Source organism: Sus scrofa, chromosome 7 (genome assembly GCF_054392235.1).
Source record: "Sus scrofa isolate SSC_HxYL_T2T_F1_AM1 chromosome 7, Sscrofa_HxYL_maternal_Yorkshire_Landrace_v2.0, whole genome shotgun sequence".
Classification (NCBI taxonomy): Eukaryota; Metazoa; Chordata; class Mammalia; order Artiodactyla; family Suidae; genus Sus; species Sus scrofa.
In genome coordinates, this window is record NC_139389.1 from 111258056 (window position 1) to 111280885 (window position 22830).

Below are 22830 nucleotides of genomic sequence, written 5' to 3' on the forward strand. Positions count from 1 at the left end.
AGAGCCCCGGCTCTGTCTGGCTTTCTGCCGTGGAGGCCTGTGTCCCCTGCCTTGTGGTGAGCCCAGGCTGGGGAGCTAGGCTGTGATCCAAAACCTGTTTACAGAAGGGAGGGAGGTCCACAGGGCAAGACAGGATGTCAAGGAGAAGGTCGAAGTGAAAAATCAAGTGGTCCACACAAAGGGAAACTGAACAGCTTTCTGAGTCATCTAGAGAAAGAAGTTGTGAGTTTAAATTGAAGACCTCATATTCAGTGGGGGGAGATGCCATGTTAAAAATCCTACGTAGGGGTTCCTGCTGTGGCAGAGCCAGGTTAAGGATCTGGCGTTGCTACAGCTGCAGCATAGGTCACAGCTGCAGCTTGGATTCAATCCCTGGTCCAGGAACTTCCATATGCCATGGGTGCAGCCATTAAACCACAAAAAAATCTTCCCACTCAAAAGATTCTCTGTAAGGGCTCTAATAAGTAAAAGGCAGCTGCTGGGTGGCTTGGAAACATATGTGGGTTGAAATCAGCATTTACCCCCGCCCCCCACGCACAACAAATATCTCTGCCGTGTGTAGCATGAAAGCGAGCATCAGGTGGAGGTATTTTTTGCACGCTTCGCCTTCACAGTGCCCGGTCGCCATTCCTGCATCCTTTCCCACACAGGTGCTCCAACCCAGTACCTTCCGGCCCCACTCCCCGCTGGCCTCCTCCTCCGCAGAACAGGAAGGGGTGTGGGAGCACCATTTCCACTGGAACACTGACGACACAGCCTACAAGAGCAGCCAAAAGCAAGGACTCTGGAATTCAATTCCTGGCTCCACCGCTCACCACCAGTGACCCTGGCAGGCGACATGGCCTCTTTATCTTAGTTTGCTCCTCTGTAAAACGAGGCTGATGATACCACGACCCTGTCACAGGACTGTGGGAGGATTAAATGAGTAAATCTGGGCAAATCACATAGGACAGTGTCTGGAAAGAGTAAGCACTCTGTGTCAGCTGTCGTGAGAGAATTTGTCTTGGGTTCTAAAGTATGTGCGTGTTGAGCAATTCTACTTAAAGAATTCTAGGTTTGGGCAAGAAATGGAGAGCTATTCGGGATGGGTTTCCATCATCCCTGAAATCAAACCTGTGCCTACATGTGAACAGCCTGACTGTAACCCAAAACATCCCTTTATTGTCTCTGCTCTTCCAGATAGCCCTAAAAGTGTGAGCCAAGAACGAACCTGGCTGGTGGGGGGCCGCGTGGCCTGACATCCTGCTATGGTCCAGCTTTGCCTCTGCCAGCCCGGGACCTGCAGGTCCCTCTCACACACAGGCTGAGCCCCTCTCCTCCCCTCTCCTCTCAATAACCATGGCGCCGGGACTCTGGGACACACACACACCTGCCATCCCATCAGATCCTCTTTAAAAACCGTGAAGTGGGAGTTCCTGTTGTGGCTCAGCGGTAATGAAACCAACTAGTATCCATGAGGATGCGGGTTTGATCCCTGGCCCCGATCACTGGGTTAAGGATCTGGCGTTGCTGTGGCTGTGGCTATGGCTGGCAGCTCCAGCTACAATGTGACCTCTAGCCTGGGAATTTCCATGTGCCATGGGTGTGGCCCTAAAAAGACAAAAAAAAAAAAAAATCTTTTTTAAATAAAAACAAAAACCACGAAGTGGTCAGCAGCAGTCCATGCTGGGTGCCAGATTCAGACTAGAGAGTAACTGTTACAGGTGGCCAAACTAAGGTTCAGGAAATAAAAAAAACCAAAAAACATGGTTGTCAAGTGTACATCCAGGAACTGCTGCGAGTCCTTGTAGCAACGTTTTCACTGGCCCTCTGCAAAACTGGGAAAATAAAGCAGTGAGTTTTTCCTAAAGCAGAAATGATTCAATTTTTGAATTGCGAGATTATGGCCCATCTTCCTTCCTGTGTATAAGTGGGGGAAGATGTTGAAATGCCCTATCTTTTATAAAATGAGATTGATAAGGAGCTGGGATTTGAAACTAGATCTTTTGCATACTTCTACTGCTTTTATCCTATTTTAATTACTTTAAACTTATTTCAAATAACTTTAATTTTAAATTCAACTTTAAATGTTAAAATAAGGATTAGAGAATTATTTATGAATACTGTAAATGACATAGGATATTGTATACTTTAAAATATCTTCAAATAAAACTCAGCACAAGGTTAACTCTGTGGTACCCTGTACGGGACTGAAATCTTAAAGCCTCGCATGGACAGGGCAGGTGAGAACTTAATGCAGTGGGTTGCCAGAGGTGTCATTTCTGACCTGCAGTCTGCGACACCCTTTGACAGCAGAAAAGAAAAAGAAGCCGAATTGCACATCCATAAGTGTGGCGTTTAAAGGAGCAGGTCTCCCCCTGCTGGCAGTACTGGTGGCAAAAGGAGTCTTGAACCACAGCTGGTACTGTCTCAAGATTCTACAGCACGAAGAAATGGTGCTTGGAAAACCACACTCCGTTGCAGAAACTTTAGCCTCAGCAAGAATGTGACAGCAAAGATCGAAAGAACCCACAGTACTTTGACAGGAAACTATCCACAGAGATGCTGATTTACAAACCCTGGTGAATCAGCAAAGAAAGAAAAATGTTTACATTGCTTTGGCTACATAAAAATATTCATTATTCATTTTCATGAATTGCTTATTCTATGTATCTACCTATATAGAACCATACAGTAGCTTGATAAAAACTAGGCCTCTCAGTAAATTAGTCTGATTCATTTGGTTCTACTACTAAATTTGTCTTCAGAAATTTAAATTATTGATATAATATGGCCATCTGGTCAGAAGATAGGTAAAATCAGGGAAGTCTGACTTATTTTCATTTTTGGAGGGCTAAAATAATCCTCACACCTTTGCTTATTTCATCTGTTCTCTTTGGGCTGGTATGCATTCTGCTTTCATCTCCTTCCTTACTGTATACCCTTTTACCTGTCCTTTTTTTATTTTTTTAAGGGCCACACCTGCAGCATGCAGAAGTTCCCAAGCTAGGGGTCGAATCAGAGCTGTAGCCTCTTGCCACAGTCACAGCAACGCCAACTACGTCTGTGACCTACACAGTCACAGCAAAGCCAACTACGTCTGTGACCTACACCACAGATACTTAACCCACCGAGTGAGGCCAGGGATCCAACCTGCATCCTCATGGACAGTAGTTGGGTTGTTACCTTGGAGCCACTGTGGGAACCTCTACCTGTCCTTAAAGCTTTACCTTCTGGTCTCTCCACTGCCAACAACAAACAAAACAAGCAGGTTATTCTTTACTCCCTTGATTTTATTAACTAGATTTTGTTCAGATCCCCCTGGCATTTATCACATTCTCGCTCATACTGTTTATCAGAAAGTCTTTATTCCCCATACCAGATTCTAAGGTAACTGAAGGCAAAAACTGTTTTAGTCTGCCTCAAGATGAGGCAATATGGCTTAATGGTTTAGGACCAGGGCTTAGTAGTTTCGTCATCATCGGCATAAACTTCAGTGCCCTCCTCTATAAAATGGAAACGTTAACAGCAACTTCATTAATTTGTACAGGCATCACAAGAGAATTCGTGAAAACTGCTTGGCTCTTAATGACTTGCTAATTTTTAACTATGGTTTTCACTCCCTCCATGCCCCAAACAAAAGCCTTACATGCTGTAGGCTATTCGTTGGTGGCCCTTATCCTAATAAATACATTCATGCCCAGTAATGTGTTAGCACTCTCTGTATCTGGAGGACTAACATGATTACCCATGACCTAGCGCTCGCAACTTGGCAAGGCTTGGATTACCAACATAGGGTGATTCCCCCTGCCTCATCATCTAGATCAGCGCCCTCCAATATAACTTTCTGTGATGCTGGCAATGTGCTGTACAAAATCTGCACTGTCCCCAAAGTAGCCATTAGCTACATGTGGTTACTGAGGACTTGAAAAGTGGACAGTTTGAATGTGAAACCCAATTTTTGCATGTTTAAAAATTAGTTTCAATTGTCCCCTAATGATTAGTGGCTATCCTACTGGACAGGGTACCTCTGGAATTTGCCTGGGCTAATTAACACTGTTAAATTCACCCATGTCCTCTTTTTCAACTGCGAAGTTTTTCCTAGTCTAAGAAGTAACCTTCACTGATTCAGCACATCAGAACTTCAACTGATCTTAACCTTTTCTTCAGCTAATACACATGTGCTCCTTGTAATACTTCAAGAAGTGGCGTGAGAAAGAGAATCCATGTGAAACCCAGCACTAAGGTTTGCTGCACAGGACAAAGTGAGTCATACATCAAATGACATGAAATCAGCAGACAAAAATACTGATTGCATCGCTGCCTCGTGAAGCACCGGGAGGGCTGGCAGGGAACGCAAACCAGCCGCCGTGCCAGGCGTGGCAACCACGTGAGCTGTGAGCTGGGCGGTCCGGGCCAGCCTCCTTCGGGCGGAGACAAGGCCAGGTTACCCGCCTGCCCTCCCACGCCGGCCGCTTCCGCTCTTGCTCGCGTGCAAGTCAGCATGGCCTGCTACGCTCCCGAACCCTAAAGGCGTCCTGGCTTACAAGCCGAAAGAGTCATTTCCCCCAGGCAACCCCCACCCCCACCCCCAGGAAAATCACGCCGCCTGCCTTGTCAGCTAGAAGCCGGCGCAGCCCGGCTTCCCCAGGCCCCGCCTCGGAACCGCCCCCGCCCGCCGCCGCTCAGGGCTCTAGGTCCCTGTACAAAATGGCGGCCAGGCCTGCGGAACCAACCATAGAGACTCCCGCCTTCCAAAGACAGAGCGCCGGCTCGTAAGGGCGTTTGCCCCTCCCGGAGAGGCGTGTCGGCGCCCTCTTGCCGAGGGGGCGGGAACACCGTGCGCCTCCGAGTGCCTTTCTAGACCAATGAGCCGTCTCGGTGGTGCCGGGTCCTCCGAGCTGGGTCACGTGGCCGGCGAAACCCGCGGCGGAGGCTGGGGGAGGAGAAATGGGCAGGAGGCCCGGGGATAGCTTGAGATCCCACGACGACGGGGTTGTCATGGAGTTGCTGGGCCGGGCTTGCGCATGCGCCACCTTAGTCCTGAGTTGTCTGGTCGTGGAGCGGCGACCCCGGTCCTAGGTGAGAAAGGGGAGGCTTGAGGGGAAAGGGAAAGGATTTGAGCGAGGAACACGGGGAAAGGAGGTGGGAGGAGGGGAGAGAAGGGAGGCGAGGTAAGCAAGAGGGAGAGTGGGCACTTTCGGGGGACCGAGGGCCAAACGGTGGGACCTGGGGGTGGTGCGTCCCTCCCTCATTCAGTTGGTTGGTTTTGCTGCGAGGGTCGAGCCTGCGTAGGAGAGGAAATCGCGGGTGAGGAGGGGGTTGTGGGGGTGGGGCGGAAATGGGATGAGACCGTTTGGGCCGGTGGGTTCAGGTCTGGCCCTGGGGGCAGCAGCCTGCTGGGCTTCCGGGCGTTGGGGGACAGTCTGGAGGCCAGCCGAGCTGTGAGCAGAGGGGCAGGGAACGGGCAGGTGAGTGGACGCCAAGGCTGGCAACCCTCTGAGGGTCTTGGGCGTCCAATTTGGTGATGGGAGATAGTGCTCCGTTCTGAGCCCGGGGCACAGGTGTGCTGTCTTTCCCAGAGACCTGCTGTCACCCACTTTGCTGGTTATTTCTTCAGGGTGACCACCTTTCCAGGCGTGGTGCCAGGAGGTGGGGAAGTGGAGAGAAGGTGGGCAGAGCCAAGTAAGGAGTTAGTGGTTAGTGTGGGTGGGCTGGGGAGAGCTCTGATCCAGGCCCAGGGCCCAGGCCGCAGCCAGGCTCTCTATTATTGCCCAGTCCTGGCAGTTTGCTCTGGGAGGCTGGTGGTATGCCAGTCACAGCACAGTCCTGGGGTCTGCCCAGTTCTGCCCTGCTGAGCTGGCAGGCTTGTGGATGCCTGGAGGGCGCTCCTGCTGTCTGGCACAGATGCATCGTGGGCTGGTGTGAATGCGGGGTGGGTGGGCACTGAACCCTTCTCCAAGCAGGGGATTTGAGAAAGTAATCTTATCAACTCTTTGAGAGAGAAGAATGGACTGAGCCGTACCTGGTGCCAAACAGAGGATGTTGTATGGAATTGAGGTTCAGGATCTTTGACATGAATTTGCAGCCAGGTTGGAGCATGAAAATGGATGTGAAGGGGAAGATAGATGAGTATTAGAGATTTAGGTAGCTGGGTTTTTTTTGTTTTGTTTTTTGTTTTCACTCCTTTGTTAAAATACACAGACATTCCCCCAGAATGGTATCTCTGAATATGCAGACTAAGAGGAAATGACTTCGGAGAAACCCTAATACTGTATTTATAATTCCAGCTGAGATTACTCACGGCTTTCTGGGTGGTATGATCTTAGTTTTCTATGGCCTTGTCTTTTTATTGGGTTTAAGCCTCTGCTTGGGTTCTCACCTCACACCTCTGCCCATGCACGCTTGTTATACATGTGACACATTTTAAAGGGAACTTGAGCTCTCAGGCAAGTTGCCAAGTATCTATAAAAGGAGAGATGTGCGAGCAGCATTTCAGATCCTTTCCTTCTACACCTTGGTTCTCCTTTTCATCATCAGCCAAAATCTTCATAGAGATTGTTTGTGGATTTGACCAACCTTTAATTTGGTTGCTAGATTTACCCGCAAGGTTTCAGTTTAGAATAAAGGGTAGATGAGCTCTGTTTCCCGCAGGAGACCAGACTGGCCGTTAGATCTTTAGGTGACCGTGGTGTTTGAAAGTGCACACTCCTGACCTTCAAGCTGTTCGGGTATTTTGGTGACAGCTAAGCTGCTAGGACTGTCAGTGAGACTCAGCAGGACAGAAGATTTGTTGGAATTTATTATTCTTTTGAGTCCCTCATACATTAATTGTTGGGGGCTGAGTCATAGAGACGAAAAGATAACCCTTGAGGTGGAAGAGACAAACGGATAACTAGACGCTAATGTAAGAAGTGCATAAGTAGAAGTAAGCACCAAGTGCTGTGGAGCACCCACGAGACTTTTATAACAATTTGTATAAACCTCTATGTACTGGTTCACTTTCCATTGTGAGTTTTAGTGTGTCCTGTTCGCTCTGGGAACCTCTTGGACAGTGTTTTACATGTGCACTCTAATAAGAGGCCCGTTTGATCCCAGCTTAACTTGGAGTCCTGCTGCAGAGTTCGGCTCATGAGGACCTGAGATGTTTGTAAGGCAGTCATAGTGGTTTCCAGTCTGCGCCAGGAAGCACAGATGGCACAGTAGGTATGAGCTTGGTTACCCATTTCAACCCATGGTCATCTAATGAGCATCTGACTTTATCATAAAATAACACCAAAGAGAAAAAAAAAATCTGTTGAGGTTTTCAGACCTTGCCATTGGTGTGGCCCTGGGTTTGAGAGCACCGCTAGTGAATGCCATCATTCTGCTTCTCTCTGGTCGAGGGCCTCATCTGGTGCTGTGTATGAATGGGTCTGTTGTTCACTGGCTAATTGACATCCTCAGCACCACTCCCGGAGGGAAGTGCCTCTCAGAGAGAACAGGTCAAGATGGCATGTAGCCCTCCATTCTCTTTCGCACTTGAACTTCTTGCAACACTAGGGCTTTCTGCTGCTTAAAGAGAACTTTACTTAGGACAGAGGCTTTTATATTTTTTAGCACTTGAACATTCAAAGTAGTCCATTTACTATTCTAAAGTAGATTATGCATTCTTTATTTCCAAGTGCCACCAGTTCCCCAGGCTCTAAACTTCTAGCATCTGTTCTCCTTTTAACTGATACGTCAGTGTTTTGGGATTTTGATTCCACAATCAGTATTGTCCAGCAGATTCTCAGATGATCCAGATAAATTCCTGTAGCTCCACTTACTGCACTTTAATAACAGTAGCAAGACTTTGTTTGTTGTCTCGTCACAAGGGTTGTGAAAGTTGGGATGCTTTCTCTAAAATGCCTGTAAGATAATCCATGTTTCATAGGATAAGGTGAAGTTTTGCTAATTTTTGTTTGTTTTGTTTTGTTTTAAGGCCACGCTTGTAGCGTATGGAAGTTCCTGGGCTAGGGGTCAAAACGGAGCTGCAGCTGCCAGCCTAGCTGCAATGCTGGATTCAAGCCCCACCTGCAGTCTACACTGCAGCTTGTGGCAACGCCAGATCCCTAACCCAGTGAGCGAGGCCAGGGATCAAACCCACGTCCTCACGGAAACCGTGTCAGGTTCTTAACCCGATGAGCCACAACAGGAACCCCTCAAGTTCTTAATTCATTGCATCTAACAGGAGCTACCTTCCTAATCTAAATCAGCATTCAGGGTCCAACCTGAGTTAAACCTGTTTGCCCGTCCACCAGCGTCATCTGCCTCCATTTTGAAGAAGCCCCCTATTCACTTGCAGACAGTATTATTTCAGGAAAATGAAGTGTACATTTGTTGGGTTTCATACAAAAGGGTGCTGATTTAATTAGAGATAGTTCTACATTTTATTCTGCTTTTTAAACTGTCAAACTTACAGCCATCCAGTAGAGAGATGTTGCTTTTGCAAAGTGCCATGCAAGTTGTGACAGTGCCACTGTTTATCTTTCATGCACATAATGCCAAAGTAACCCTAAACGCGGCCCGTCAAAGAGTATTCAGCTTGACATGGATTGAATGGGGAAGCCAGCCCTCTTAGATGAGTCAGGTATGATACAAAATAATTTTTACTTGGAACCGTGTTTAAAATTCAGCCTCATTCTGATCACTGACTGCGCATTCCCTCTAGTCCACTTCTCCTGTATGCAAAGTATGAGCAGGAGGCTCTCTCGAGGGTGCCTGTAAGCATCCTTGTCTTCTTTGTGATTTCATTTTGAAACCCTCCTCTGCTTCTGGAGTAGTTGTTATTCTTCAGTAGATTCTGTATTAGCAGGAATGTTCACACTTGGCATTTCCAGGGTATTTCAGATACGATGCTGTTTGCCAGGGGGCCCATGTTTCCTTCGACCCAGAAGGACAAGCAAATGAAGTCCAAGGTGGGGTGGGAAAAAAACGTCACCAGGTGTTGCTTAAACCGTCTTAGTCCATTTGAGCTGCCGTGACAAAACACAGACTGGGTGGCTTGTAAACAACAGAACTGTACTCTTCACAGTTCTAGATGCTGGGATGGTCCAGCGAAGGCCCTCTTCTGGGTCACAGACTTCTCACTGTCTCACGCAGTGGGAGGGATTAGGGCCTTTCTAGAGCCTCCTCTAAGGTGCTAATCCCATGAGGCGACGCCCTCATGACTTAAGCACCTCCCATAGGCCCCACCTCCTAATGCCATCATCTTTAGGGCTTAGGATTTCAATATATGAATCTGAGGGAACACAAACATTCAGACAATAACTCTTAATGCATTCCATTATTATCTTCATCTTTGCTCTTGGTCCCTGTTCTCTTTATCCCTGCGGTATCCTTATGTTCTTACCATGCCACCCTTACAGCTGCCATTCCTTGGTGATGCAGAGGACCCTGTTAAAATATCTGGAAGGTCCTCAGCCTCTGCCAGCCCTTTGAAGGGCTTACTGGTCTCATGCTTTGCACTGTTAGCCTAGTTCTGGGTCTGCTTTACCAGCTGTGTGTCACTGGATCAAACCTAGGCTTCTCTTCAGGAAGGGGGTGACCCAGTCTCTTTGATTCACTCTGTACCTCCGTTCCTAGCATGATACCTGGTTCATAGCAGGACTTGATAAATAATTTTAAATGGCCGAATGTAACATATCTGAGCCTCAACTTCCTCCTCTGTAGAATGGAATAGCCACTGAGAAGGATGTTGTGAGTCTCAAGTGAGAGAACCTGATCGGCAGTAACGTTGTGGGCATTTGTGGAATCAGAGCACTGTTATATATGGTCTTATGTGTGCATAGAAGTGCTCTTTAAGCCAAAATGTAGCATGCATATATAAGGCATTGTTTTTCACTCCGTTCAACGTCTCATCCAAAAAAGTGAAAGGTTAATTTGAGAAACTACACACTCTGGGAGGTGGCAGGAGGTCCGGAGTCTGCAAATGCATCCTGGGAAGCAGGCCTGGTCCAAGGCGAGCATCACCTCTCCTCCCCTCCCTCAGGGAACATTCCAGAAAGCCCAGTCAGATGTGCCTTTGTTCGCAGTTTACAAAGCTGCCACTGAATGTGGTTGTGTGCTTTGCATTTGTAATGGATTGAGAGGGCAGTGCCAGGACAGTGAACCTCCTCTGGGGTGGAAACCATTCCACTGTTGTGTAACCTGTAGCCTCTGTCAGTTGAGACCTCTGAGAAAATGCACGCCGAGGAAGTGGGCGAGGCCAGTGTCCTTTGCCCTTACTTTGCTTGCCGTTGTAGATCACCTGTCTCAGCGCTCCAGGCAGTGACTTCTTATGTAATTGTTGTTTTTCACAGGGAAGTCCAGATGAAAAGAGTCCTGATGCGTCCAGTTCCAGCCCAGTAAAACATGGAGAGGAAGAGCTCATCCAGAGAGGGCCCTAGAAGGCTCTCGGCCAAACTAAGCAAAGGCACAGAGATGAAAAAAGTGTCTCGTCAACTCGGCATGGCAGCTGCTGAGTCAGATAAGGATTCTGGATTTTCAGGTTAAAAATACCTCATCCTTTCTACATTATAATGAATGGTTTGCCTGAAAAATGTCCTCCTAAAACTCACTTGTGTGGTAAGGATGGGAAGATTTCACCCACTGGAGAAACAGCTCTCTGATCTCTTAAAATGGTGACTCTTCCCATATGGCCGGGTCCTCAGGAGTCACAGTGGGCTTAGTTCTAAAGGAATGATTGCACATCTTTTTTCGAATCAGACTCTTAAATTTATTTTATTTTATTTATTTATTTATTTTTAGGGCCACACCCGTGGCATATGGAGGCTCCCAGGCTAGGGGTCAAATTGGAGCTGTGGGTGCTGGTCTACACCACAGCCACAGCCATGCCAGATCTGAGCCATGTCTGCGACCTACACCACGGCTCACGGCAATGCCAGATCCTTAACACACTGAGTAAGGCCAGGGATCGAACCTGTGTCCTCATGGATGCTAGTCAGATTTGTTTTGGCTGAGCCACGATGGGAAATCCAGACTCTCAACTTTATTTTTTGTTTGTTTTTGTTTTTGTCTTTTTAGAGCTGCACCCTTGGCATATGGAGGCTCCCAGGCTAGGGGGTCAAATCGGAGCTACAGCTGCCAGCCTACACCACAGCCACAGAAATATCAGATCCCAGCTGCACCTGTGACCTACACCACAGCTCTCAGCAACACCGGATCCTTGACTCACTGATCGAGGCCAGGGGTTGAACCCAAAATCTCATGGTTCCTAGTCGGATTTGTTTCTGCTGTGCCACAATGGGCACTCCAGACTCTCAACTTTAAATGTTATATTTCCAACTGTGGCAAGTGGTTACTAGGAAAAAATATCTAAATACTCATAATTCTGTTGTCTTCCTTTTTCATAGGAATAGTCACATTGCAGGGAAAAAAACCCTGCATGTTATCATCACATGTAACAAATTAAACAAAGGCAGTATATAATTTATTAAGGTAACTTTTTTTGTTAAGAAAGTAATTTGCTCTGTTTAAAAACCTCTCCCTCTCAAACCCATTCCTCCCAGTATTTATGTATTTTGTATTTTGACTATGAGCCTCCTGGCCCAGTTCCAAGCTTGAGTATCTGTTAAAGATAAGAAAGGGTAGTTTTTCTGACTGGTTTGTCTTAAGCCTTATCTGAAAGGACTAGCTGCATTCCCAGTAAATCTTTTAATTCTGTGCTGAGGCTTTTTTATTTCCAGGTCTGTGAGTAGTGCCTTAAATATGGCTCTAGTGTCAACATTTTTGGCCCAAGGGATTCTGGCTGGATCAGCATCCTGAGAGTGGACCCCTCTCCCAGAGGAAGATTTATATTATCCAGATGGAGATTTATCAATCCATTGTGTTGATTTATTAATTTATAGTGAGAAGTGCAGCTGTTAGGGAAACGAGGACACGCATCCTTAGATTGGTTTATTTTCTCTTGTAGGTATGCTACCAGGAAGCCAAATTATAAATAGACCGCTGCTCAGCGAGGAACAGAGCACTGTCCTAGGGATTAGAATGAGGACAGTCCAGGAAAGGGAGGCCAGCTCACAGCCCTTTGGGTTTTTCTTCTTGAGCTTTTAGCGTTGTTTCCCAAGGTTACCTCATCATAAGGCTCATCTCAGGCGTTTGTTAAGTACTGACCACCAGACCCCGTCCTGGAGATTGTGATACCCAGAGTCTGGGGGAAGGCCTGGAGTGTGGGTTTTATACTTTACAAGTGTCTGGTGATGCGTGTGATCAGACAGATTTGGGAAACCTTGCAGGCCTAAGTGTCTTTTTTTCCCTCTTTTAACATCATGTTTGTTTCTTGTATGTTTTTCATATCACGAAGGTAATACATTGCTTGTTGTAGAAGCTTAGAAGTTTAGGTACATGCAAAGAAGAGAATAAACATTGTCCGTAATCCTGCTCCCTGTTTATTATTCCCAATACTGTGGACAGTCTCGTGCTTATTCTGATAGCTGCAGCTTTGTCAGGCCAGCTATTCTACAACATGTCCCAAAGTCTGGATAGTTTTTCTGAAAGTTTCCTCTTCTCTTTGTAGAAATGCTTTAAGAAGTATTGTGCTCTTCAAACATAAGGCAGTATTAAAACTAATCAACGTTATTATGCCCCAGAAAGTGGCCCCAGTGACTGCCTCCAGCCACACCTGGGCCAGGTGCCAGTGATTCCGTCATGCCTGAGTTACCATTCTGGTTACCTTGGGATATGATGTAATTTGCTATTAATCATTAGCTACAACCCATAGATTTTTCCCGTTGTCTAGATAGTGTCTTTTATAGCTGTTAGTCTCTTTGTATATTGGTTTGTTTAGGGTCCAGAATCCAAGTGAGAGCTGTGTATTTCATTTTTTTGTCCTGTCTTCTTAATCTTATTTAGTCTAGAAGTGCTTCCTCGTCTCCCTTTTCTTTCTTTTTTTTTTTTTTCTTGGACATCAGCATCTTTAAATGAGGCTTGTTGTTTTATAGAAATGTTTTATACCCGGTTTCTATAGTAGCTTCCCCATTAGGGGAATCAAGGTAAACTTTAAAAAAATAGAATATTACATTTTTTTATATTACTATATTCTTCTCATTGCGACATATAAGGTGATCCTAAATTTGTCTCATTCTTGGTGGCGCTGTGGTTGATCACTTGGTTAAGGGAGTGTGTCTGTATACCAGATCTCTTTATTGCAAACGTACCCTGTTCTCTTTGTAATTCACAAGCAATTTGTGGGATGATACTTTGAGACTATGTGACTATCCCATTCCCCAACTGACTCCTGACTAGTGGTTTTAGTATCCATTGATGATCTTTGCCTGAATCAGTGACTGCACTGGGGGTTTGAAAATGGTGATCTAATTCTGTCATTCCCTGTGCATTTTATTAGCCGACAGTCTTCCATAAAGAAGCACTTTCTCTCCTCCACCCCCTTTTTTGAGTGTCACTGTGGATTCATGGGATTCTTTTGTAGCTTGGTTTGTCAGTCCATTATCATCATTCTTTTTGATACTCAAATCATCCTGCATTTGGTCACTGGGGTCCCTTCTAGACAGCACCTGTCCTTTTGACATGTCCCCATTCGTTGAGCACTTCCTTGCTTTCTGGGACCATATGTCCAGGCCCATCTTGCACCCTTCCCTGCCACAAACTTGGCATCAGCCATTTCTCTAGGGAGCCCCAGTTCCTTTTTTATGCAGAATGACATTTAGAAACTAAGATTCCTGTATTAGAGTATGCACTTTGTCTGTGAAGTCCTTTATTTCTGGCCTAATGATTCTTAACTAGTTGCATATTTGGATGACTTATGGTGCTTTGTGAAAGTGCATGGCTGGCCTCCAGATAAACCAGTTTGCTAGATTGAGGAGAGGACCCCCCAACACCCATAATTTATTTCTAAAAAGCTTCTCTGGAGAATCGGATTAAATGCAAGTGTTGACATTTGCACTCTTAAATCATAGTCACATTCCAGTCCGGCCTCATCCAGATTACTGTGAGGTTTTAATGAGCATTTAGGGTGTTCCCAGCCTCCTCACTGGCAGGGTGACAGCAGTCTCTTGGTTACTCCAGTGGGGAGCTAATTACGTCCTTTCTGTATGGATTTCACGTAGGGCAACCTCCTTGTCTTTTCCTGGAGAGAATCTTTCCATCACCCTTCACGCAGGATCCCCAGGGGCACCCTCGGCATGCATGTAGGACACTAACAGGAGGCGGTTAACTGGGTGGAGGGGAATAACAGAGAGACCCGTTGTAAATCTTAGCTTGATGGACTTATCCAGCATTTTACAATTAGAAAACTTAGGAGGAAGCTGTTTTAATTTTAGCATGCAGATAAGTTTTGAGGTTTTATGGGTTGGCTTTGTTTTTATTGTCATATCATGTGGTGCTCCCAGCCTCTAAAGGTCTTACTCCTGCCCCAGGTCACACACACACACTCCTCTCCCCTTTCAGCAACACATTCTTGAAGGTGCTGTGCTAGTTTTGAAGCCTTCACCCATCCTTGCTGCAGACGGGATGGTAACTTTCACAGGAACCCGGGTCTGGAGGGGAGTTAGAAAGGAAGTCTACTGTCCTAAGGTGGTGGTTCGGAACCTTTCGGGGGTGGGAGGATAATTATGGATCCATTGAGAATCCAATGAAAGCTAAAGACCTTCTCAGAAAAATTCACGACAACATATATCGCAAGTGTTCTGGTCCATTGAAAGGGGGTCCGTGACTCCCCAGGACTGGTTAAGAGCCCAAGTGACCTGACTCTTCTTCTGCCACCAGATGGGAGCTCAGAATGCCTGAGCTCGGCAGAGCAGATGGAGTCCGAGGACGTGCTGGGCGCCTTAGGCTGGAGCCCAGAGGACCGGCCGAGGCCGAGCTCCAAGCCTGTGAGCGCTGCCTTCCCGACGCTGTCCCCCATGGTTGTCATGAAGAACGTGCTGGTCAAACAGGTGAGGAGGGCTCATCTCTCCTGACTTCTTCAGACTAGAGTCTCTGAGCTGCCTGTGTCCAGAGCCTCTCCCTCTGCCAGGGAGAGAGGTGAGAAGCAGGGCACCAGGACCGCACCCACTGCGTTTCTGTCCTGGGAGGAGGACGTGCCCTTGGATTATGAGAGTCGTGACACGTGTTCTCATTTTCCAGACCGAAAGACTATTGTATTTCCACATCCCCAGTGTGTCCAAAGTGATCTGGAATTCTTTAGTCATATTTAAAGGAACCAGGCAGAAATGTCTAACCTCTGTTGTGCATTCTAATATGTGGCAGAATTTAGGGCAGGAACAAGAGGATCTCCTTTTAATTTGAATTGCCCTGGGAATTTAGAAATATTTGGGAAATAGAAGCAATTTCTACTCTATAGAAGCAGTAGAACAATTTCTCATGTTGCATTCTGAGCATTTTCTAGTAATCAGCCAAAGCTATGTCATTAGTGAGAAAGCGGCTCTTTGGTTTAGGTATGGCTCTACCAGCAGAGCCCACGTGGCATTGCTGTGGAGTTGGAACATACCCTGTTTCAGGCTTGATTACATCACTATGCAAATTGGAGTTGCCATGTGGCACAGCAGCTTAAGGATTCAGCATTGTCACCACAGTGGCTCAGGTCACTGCTGTGGCACAGGTTTGATCCCTGGCCCAAGAACTTCCACATGCCTTGAGTGCTGCAAAAAAGAGAGAGAAGAAGAAAAAGCACCATAACTATGCAAATTATGTGATTATTGCCTAGATATGAAAGAAAAGATTTAGGTGAAGATCTAAGCTAAGCCCCAGTGTTTGAAACAGAGATCTCAATCATATATATGAACTTGGTTAAAGAGCATGTAACCTTAACCCCCCTTTGCTCGAGGCTGCTCGAAGCTAGTAAGTTTGAAATCTGGCTTTATGTGGTTGACCTGCCTGCCTCAGAAGAACATGGCTGCAGCCTGACAAGAAACCTTAACGTCTTAACTATTACTTAGTTTTTTGCTGAGGAACACAAACTGATTTTTGACAAGGCAGCCTGGTGAGTTTGGAAGAAGAATTTAAAGGTATTTGCTTGGCAAATCACCTCTCAGCTGGAAGCACAGCTCCCCTCACTGCGCTGAGGCTAGAGAATAAAAACATGAAATGGAACCCAAATGAGATTGTCCAGGCCCCACCAGGGCCGTGGTGCTTCTCAGGGCTTCCGTCTCCTGCTCTTTCCTCCCTGCCTTCCTCTCTGGCCCCTGGCCACTTTTTCTTGGGCGTCTTTGTTTGTCATGGGCAAGGCTGGCAGCTGCAGAGGCCTGGGAACAGCCTACATGCAGAGGGTGTAGGCGGCCCCAGTGAAGGCGTCATCTTTAGGAGAGAGAGCCACTGGGGAGGCCACTGGGCTTGATCAGGGGACAGGACACATGGGAGCAGACTGACCTAAGGGAGCCATCTAGGAGCTTAGTTATTTTTCACATGGGCTAGACTCCAGCACATTCCAAATTTAAAAGAATTAAATACTTTTGTGTCATGTCTTAATTATTGCTGCCTTGGTTTTAGGTATTTTTCTTTTGAGGGTGTAATTCCAGTTCTACCACCACACTATGTGATCTTACACACAATTACTTAATCACTGTGGACTTCAGTTTCCTCATCTTTAGCATGAGATCTTAGGTGAAATGATTCTGAGATCCTATTCAAGTCTAAAGTCTTGTCTGGTATTCCCTCAGGTGATCTCAACAAGAATGATACACTGTAAAAGCTAAAAATGAGAATAAATAAGCTGAGTGTCTTGAGTAGGCATAGCCGCAGCCTTAGAGGAGCAATCCAGTGAAATCATTTTGGGAAAGCAATGAATTAGGTCTTTTCTGGATCCATTTGCCTGGTAGGTCACCTCTTAAGGCACGAGTGACTAGGGACAGTCTGAAGTTTAGCTTCTGACTTAGCTGAACCAGGCTGACGTTCCTGGACTGACCTCTGACTCTCTGTGTCCTCTGACGGGGGAGTGCGGTTGCCGGGCCTGGCACTGCTTGCCTGTGTACATCGCAGGGTGTGTTTGAACACCAAGAGGGCTCCAGGATGCACTCTTCAGGTCATCCCAGCCTTTGCACAGGAGATGAACTATAGTAGATCTTGGCTTAAAGATCCTAGCCAGGTATCCAAGAAGCTGAAATGTATGCAAATGAGTGTGCCTGTGAGGGAGCATCGTCCTTCGCTTTCCTCAGACAAATCACGTGACTTCTCCAAAGGTAAGAACCTCTGTCAGGCTCTCTCTGCCCAGCCTCATCTGCACTCAGGTCTTTGGGCCCAGGTTGGAATTGGATTGGCTTTGAAATTTTCGAGACAGATAGCCATGCCCTTCTTTATTAGATTTCTGTGTGAATCGTTAATTAAACATTAAAATTATAATGGAGGAGTACAACAAAAGCGGTGTAGTGGAATAGTCAGGCTGGGTTTTAGCGTCAGAGGATGGAATCCTAGCTTCCTTACATAAAGTAGCTTGGGGACTGAAAGCAAGTTAGTTCAACCTTCTAAACCTCAGTTTCCTGTTTGTGGAGGGAAATGACAACCACCTCATGGGGTCATTATGGAGATTAAATGAGACAACCCATGTGAAGTGCCACACAGCGTCGGCCTGTAGTCAGCACCCATACATGGCGGCATTTCGTGCCTTGGAGAGCGTTGTGGTTGTTGGGCGTCATTGCTTTAAAAACAGGTTCCAGATGTAACTAAATGAAGATAGACTTTGATGTAAAGTCACATTTATAGTGTCGAGATCAGCACATGTGAACCTTTTTAAAAATTTTTTTTTATTTTTTTGTCTTTTTAGGGCCGCACCCATGGCATATGGAGGTTCCCAGGCTAGGGGTCGAATTGGAGCTATAGCCGCTGGCCTACACCACAGCTAAAGCAATGCCAGATCTGAGCTGCATCTGCAACCTACACCACAGCTCACGGCAATGCCAGATCCTTAACCCACTGAGTGAGGCCAGGGATCAAACCTGCGTCCTCATGGATGCTAGTCAGATTTGTTTCCCCTGAGCCGCAATGGGAACTCCTAGCACATTTGAACTTATGCGGGAAATCGTACTGTCCACACTAGCATTGCCTCTCTTGTGACTTGAACTCTGTCATTACTTTACCGACTTATAGTTTCTTTTTCTTGAGTGATAGCACTTGAATAAAAATAGCTATTTCTTCCAGTTTTCCCTTAAGAAAAAAAAAAAAAATAGGCCAGACCCCAGTAGCTTTTTAAGCCACATGTCCAGTCATGTTCCGAAGGGCTGTCCCGTGTGTGAGGGAAGCTCTGTCCTTGAGCTGGCTGCAGACACCCGAGGGCTGGCCTTGCCCCTTCCTCAGCAGCAGGTGATGAATGAGTAACACGCTGCCCTCCTCCTCTGTCTCAGGGCGGCAGCTCATCGCAGCTCCAGTCGTGGACCGTCCAGCCCTCCTTTGAGGTGATCTCGGCACAGCCGCAGCTCCTTTTCCTCCATCCGCCCGTACCGTCTCCTGTCAGCCCCCGTCACGCGGGTGAGAAAAAGTCGGACTCCAGGAACTACCTGCCCATTCTGAATTCTTACACCAAAATAGCCCCACACCCAGGCAAGAGGGGCCTTCCCCTCGGCCCAGAAGACAGAGGAGAGGGCGGAATGCAGAAGAAGATCTGCACGGAGAGACTCGGGCCGAGCCTGTCCTCTGGTGAGCCGACCAAGCCTGGCGCTGTGCCGTCCAGGCCCCCGACCCCCGTGCCCCCCAGTGCCAAGCTCGCCGAGGACTCGGCTCTACGGGGCGTGCCCTCCCTGGTGGCGGGCGGAAGTCCACAGACTCTTCAGCCGGTGTCCAGCAGCCACGTGGCTAAGGCCCCCAGCCTGACCTTCGCTTCCCCCGCCAGCCCTGTCTGCGCGTCAGACAGTTCTCTGCATGGGGTGGAGAGCCACCCGCCGCTGTCCCCCCTGTCAGCCAGTTACAGCTCCCCTCTGTGGGCCGCGGAGCACCTCTGCCGCAGCCCAGATAGCTTTGCAGAGCAGCGGCAGAGCAAACACAGGCGCTTTCAGAATACACTCGTGGTCCTGCACAGGTCTGGTTTGCTGGAGATCACTTTGAAAACCAAGGAGTTGATTCGTCAGAACCAGGCAACTCAGGTGGAACTAGACCAGCTGAAGGAGCAGACCCGGCTGTTGGTAGAGGCCGCCAAGAGCAGGGCCCCTCAGGCTTGGGCCAAGCTGCAGGCATCTTTAATGTCAAGGTCAGGTCATGCTGGCAGCAACCTAGACATGTTCTCTGATCAGCCAGATATATAACGTAGAAAACATGTTTTCCTGTTACTTGAGTGGTTCTTTTTAACTCTTTTACTGTTACCCACTTCTATTTCCAAAGCCTACGTAAGAGCTTTCCCTCTAAACTTAAACTGTTCAGCAGTTCACTTATGAAGCCACGTGCCAGTACCTGGCTGCTCTCACCCTGAGGTCTATGCAGTTTACCTTTGTCTCCGTTCCACCGAGGACCTCAGATTGGGGTGTCCTTGAGTCCCTCTTCTTTAGCCTGCAGGCACTTAGATGGATCACAGGGCAGAGCGGGAGAGATGACTGTGTGGGGCCCGCCTAGCTGTCACCTCCCACCCTCCCACTCACTAACCCTGATCAAGGATGCAGTGACATGGGTGAGCATACAGAGCGACACCTGTTAAGCCAGGGAGTAGGTGACATCAGGAGCCTTCTGTGGATCGTCCCTTGAAGGCCTTAGTTGCAGAGGAAAAATAAGAGGAGGGTTTTTGCATCCCCCAGGCATGGGACAGTTTGGGAGGAACCTAAATGCTTTGGGCATGGATTGGCCCTTGGGTATAAGCACTTAAAGCTTTGGTTTTTTTTAACTCGAAAGTCAAGGGGAAAGGGTAGTACCATTTAACTTTTACACTTTAATGACAAGCCAGATTCCTCTTAAACTGAGATTTGCGAAGTATGGAATGCATTTAGGTCCATCTGGAGCTACAGTTGATGAATTGCTTTTTTGACTTAGACTCTGAAGAAAGGAGGAATGGCTAGCATCTCTTGGCTGGGAGCTGGAAGATTCTGGTAATTTATGCTTTTTTTGTCTTTTTGTCTCTCTCTTCTTTTGAAACAGTGCAACCTGTTTTATGTGTGAAAATCTTAAAGACAGCCTCATGGTTCCTGGTAGTATAATACAAGTCAGCCCTCTGCTACCACCTTCTGTAAAAACAGAAGGGGAAAGAGATGATTATTAAGCTTGATAAACTTTGAATTAAAATTATCATAAGGTTATGGCATATAAGTTCACCGAAAAATTGGAAACCATTCTTGTTATGTTGTTTCCACATCCAGAGTTTTCATTTGTCTTATGCCACAGGGATGTGGAGTGGAGGCTTCCGTGTTTCCCTTATGCTTTGGATTTTGGCAGCAAAGCCACATGCGTAGTGAGTCAGGTGAAGTCCATCTAGAACGGGAGAGTATTATAGGAACTTCCATATTATACACACTCTTTAGCCTCATTGTAGACCAGATTTCTAAGTAGTAAAGTTGCCAACTTTTTATCCTCCCATGTAAAAATTTCATCCTCTTGAAAATCTTTGTTCAGATTCATGAGAAGTTTTGTATGACCACCTTTATCTTTTCTGCAAGGAAAATGTTCTTAAAGTTCTACCAAGGCCAGAAGCTGATCTTCAAATTTACAAGCTAGTTGTAACTCTGACATACTTTCAGAATTACAAGGCTTCCGATTTCTTGCATTTTGTTTTCAAGTCTGTGTGGTTTAGATATGACCAATTTAGAAATAACTCGGTAAAATCTCTAGACTCTCCTGATCAGTGCAGAATTATTACCTGCCATTTGCTTTCTGTAAGAATTTCAAAAATCAGAGCAAATGTGTCTGTGAGCAGACTTGGCTCCTTTTAATATTTTTCTCCTGGCCCACTCCCTGTGCCTGCCCTGAATCTGTGTGGTGCTACAGCAGCTCTGCCCTGCACACCATGCTAGGAAGCTTCCTTTTTGGCAGAATATGTTTGGCAGCAAAGCTATAGAAACAGGTGCATTTAGAACAGTCTGGGCACCAGTTATGAGTCTTACCGAGTCAAAAATCTGAGCACTTGCTGAGAACCAAACTGATTCCACTGGAAAAACCCTCTGTGGAGCTGCACACCTCTTAGACTCTTCTTCCTAGATGAAGGTTTGCATTTCCCTCCTGTCACAGTAAAAGGCATTGAAAGCCACCGACCCTCGCTGCTGTGTGGCAGGGAGAAGCAGCACCACCCCCAGCACTTATGGTCCTGTAACTCGGTGCTGGAATTCTCTCAAGGCTGTTAGCATGGGTGTTCTTTTCCTAGTGGATGGAGCAATAAACTGATGAAGCCAAGTAGAGAAGCTAGGCCGTGGAAGGAAAGATCCATTGAGGCTAGCAGAAGCCTCACGTGGGGCCAGAAGCCAGATCAGCAATGGAGGCACCTCGGAGTTGACCAGAAGGATCTCCGTTGTTTTCACGAGGCTGTAAGTAGCGATGGTGGTGGCGATGCGTGATCTGATCTGGCGTGGAGCTCTGTGGCAAAGCTGCTGTTTCTGAAAGTGAGAAGCCATTCTCAGCTCAACCCAACGCTTAAGAGAAGTTTTGGCAAATCGTGTCAGCAGTTTGGAAACATGTAGAAAAAGCTGCTGATTGAATCGGTTATGGGAACGGAGTTGAGTGGCGTTTGTAACTTACTACACTCTCATTGCTCTTTATTGAGTATGGCGTTGTCTGACCTTACTCTGATTCCTTCTGCCGAAAAGTAACTCTCGTGCGTATGTTGAAGTGTTTTTCCAGCTATGAATTCTTTAGGATAGAGATTTATTTACCAAATGTGAAGTCTTTTGAGGAAGTATGAAGTTTTGTAGAAATTAACTGTGAAATGTCAGAGAATAATAAAAGTCACTTACTTGAAGACTGCTTGACCTTTTGGCTTTATAACCACTTAGAATACTAAGGGATGTCAAGAGTAAAAGTCCCATTTAGGCTTCACCGTCTTACTCATGTCATTTGTGGGTATTGGAATTAGATACTGAACTTGGGGAAATTCTTTGTTCAGACTCTCACCAGTGTGAATTTCAAAGAGATGCAGGCACTCTTAAGGCAAATGGATAGTCCAGCGTTCCCTCGAATCGTGGAGGTTTGTATTGGGTAGGTTGGGAGGAGAGAGGAGGGTATAATCCAGTGGTTTCTTCCATCTGATAATGACACTTTCACAAACAGAATTTTTCTACATACTAATTTTTTTTGATTTATATATATATATATATATATATATTTAATACAGTTTATTTTTTCCATTATACCTGGTTTACAGTGTTCTGTCCATTTTCTACTGTACAGCATGGTGACACATACATGCATACATTCTTTTTTCTTACATTATCAGGCTCCATCCTAAGTGACCAGACAGTTCCGAGTGCTACACAGCAGGGTCTCATTGCTAATCCATTCCAAAGGGAATAGTCTGCGTCTCTTAACCCCAAGCTCCCCATTCATCCCACTCCCTCCTCCTCCCCCTTGGCAACCACAAGTTCTCATGTCCATGATTTTCTTTTCTGTGGAAAGGTTCATTTGTGCTGTATATTGGATTCCAGATATAAGTTGTATCAAACAATTTTTCAATGACAGAGTTCCTGCAGTTGTCTACCAGGCTAAACTAAAGCCACTTTAGTAGCATTGAGAACTATGTCTAGATACTCATATTGCAGCAGAACGAAGGGTGGGGGGAAAAAAATGTATGCATGTAAGGATAACTTGATCCCCTTGCTGTACAGTGGGGGGAAAAAAAAGCCACCAGGTGAAGTTCTTTCTACAGCAGAGTGGTCCTGAGTGAGTACATCTCTAGCCCCTTCCTTCATGCTTCTCCGAGTTGCCTCTGAAGGCTCTGCTCCTCCTCCTCAAGGTTGAGCGACCGAGTCTCAGCAGGGA

The 22830-nt window shown here is 46.6% G+C and overlaps 1 protein-coding gene across 12 annotated transcripts; it reads left to right on the forward strand.

Annotated features, from left to right (window-relative positions):
* The first annotated feature begins 5024 nt into the window (after positions 1 to 5024).
* On the forward strand, positions 5025 to 21814 carry CIPC (CLOCK interacting pacemaker). Of its 12 annotated transcripts, XM_084969878.1 has the most exons (7): positions 5025 to 5061; positions 7078 to 7185; positions 8511 to 8590; positions 10302 to 10489; positions 14725 to 14894; positions 18294 to 18585; positions 19903 to 20170. In XM_084969878.1, the coding sequence occupies exons 4-7, from the start codon at positions 10354 to 10356 to the stop codon at positions 19926 to 19928; spliced, it is 624 nt and encodes a 207-aa protein (XP_084826004.1). In that variant the 5' UTR covers positions 5025 to 5061; positions 7078 to 7185; positions 8511 to 8590; positions 10302 to 10353; the 3' UTR covers positions 19929 to 20170. The 12 variants fall into 12 exon arrangements, with proteins under 12 accessions (XP_084826004.1, XP_013833788.3, XP_084825998.1 ...); XM_013978334.3 differs by having other exon boundaries at positions 18294 to 21814; XM_084969872.1 differs by having other exon boundaries at positions 7078 to 7181; positions 18294 to 21814.
* The last annotated feature ends 1016 nt before the right edge of the window (positions 21815 to 22830 follow it).

Excerpts from the sequence above, each read along its gene's own strand:
- CIPC (XM_013978334.3), top strand. The coding sequence starts at position 10,354 with ATGGAGAGGAAGAGCTCATCCAGAGAGGGCCCTAGAAGGCTCTCGGCC. Across the intron at positions 10,490-14,724 it reads TAAGGATTCTGGATTTTCAG|ATGGGAGCTCAGAATGCCTG; the intron begins GTTAAAAATACC and ends TTCTGCCACCAG. Across the intron at positions 14,895-18,293 it reads AGAACGTGCTGGTCAAACAG|GGCGGCAGCTCATCGCAGCT; the intron begins GTGAGGAGGGCT and ends CCTCTGTCTCAG.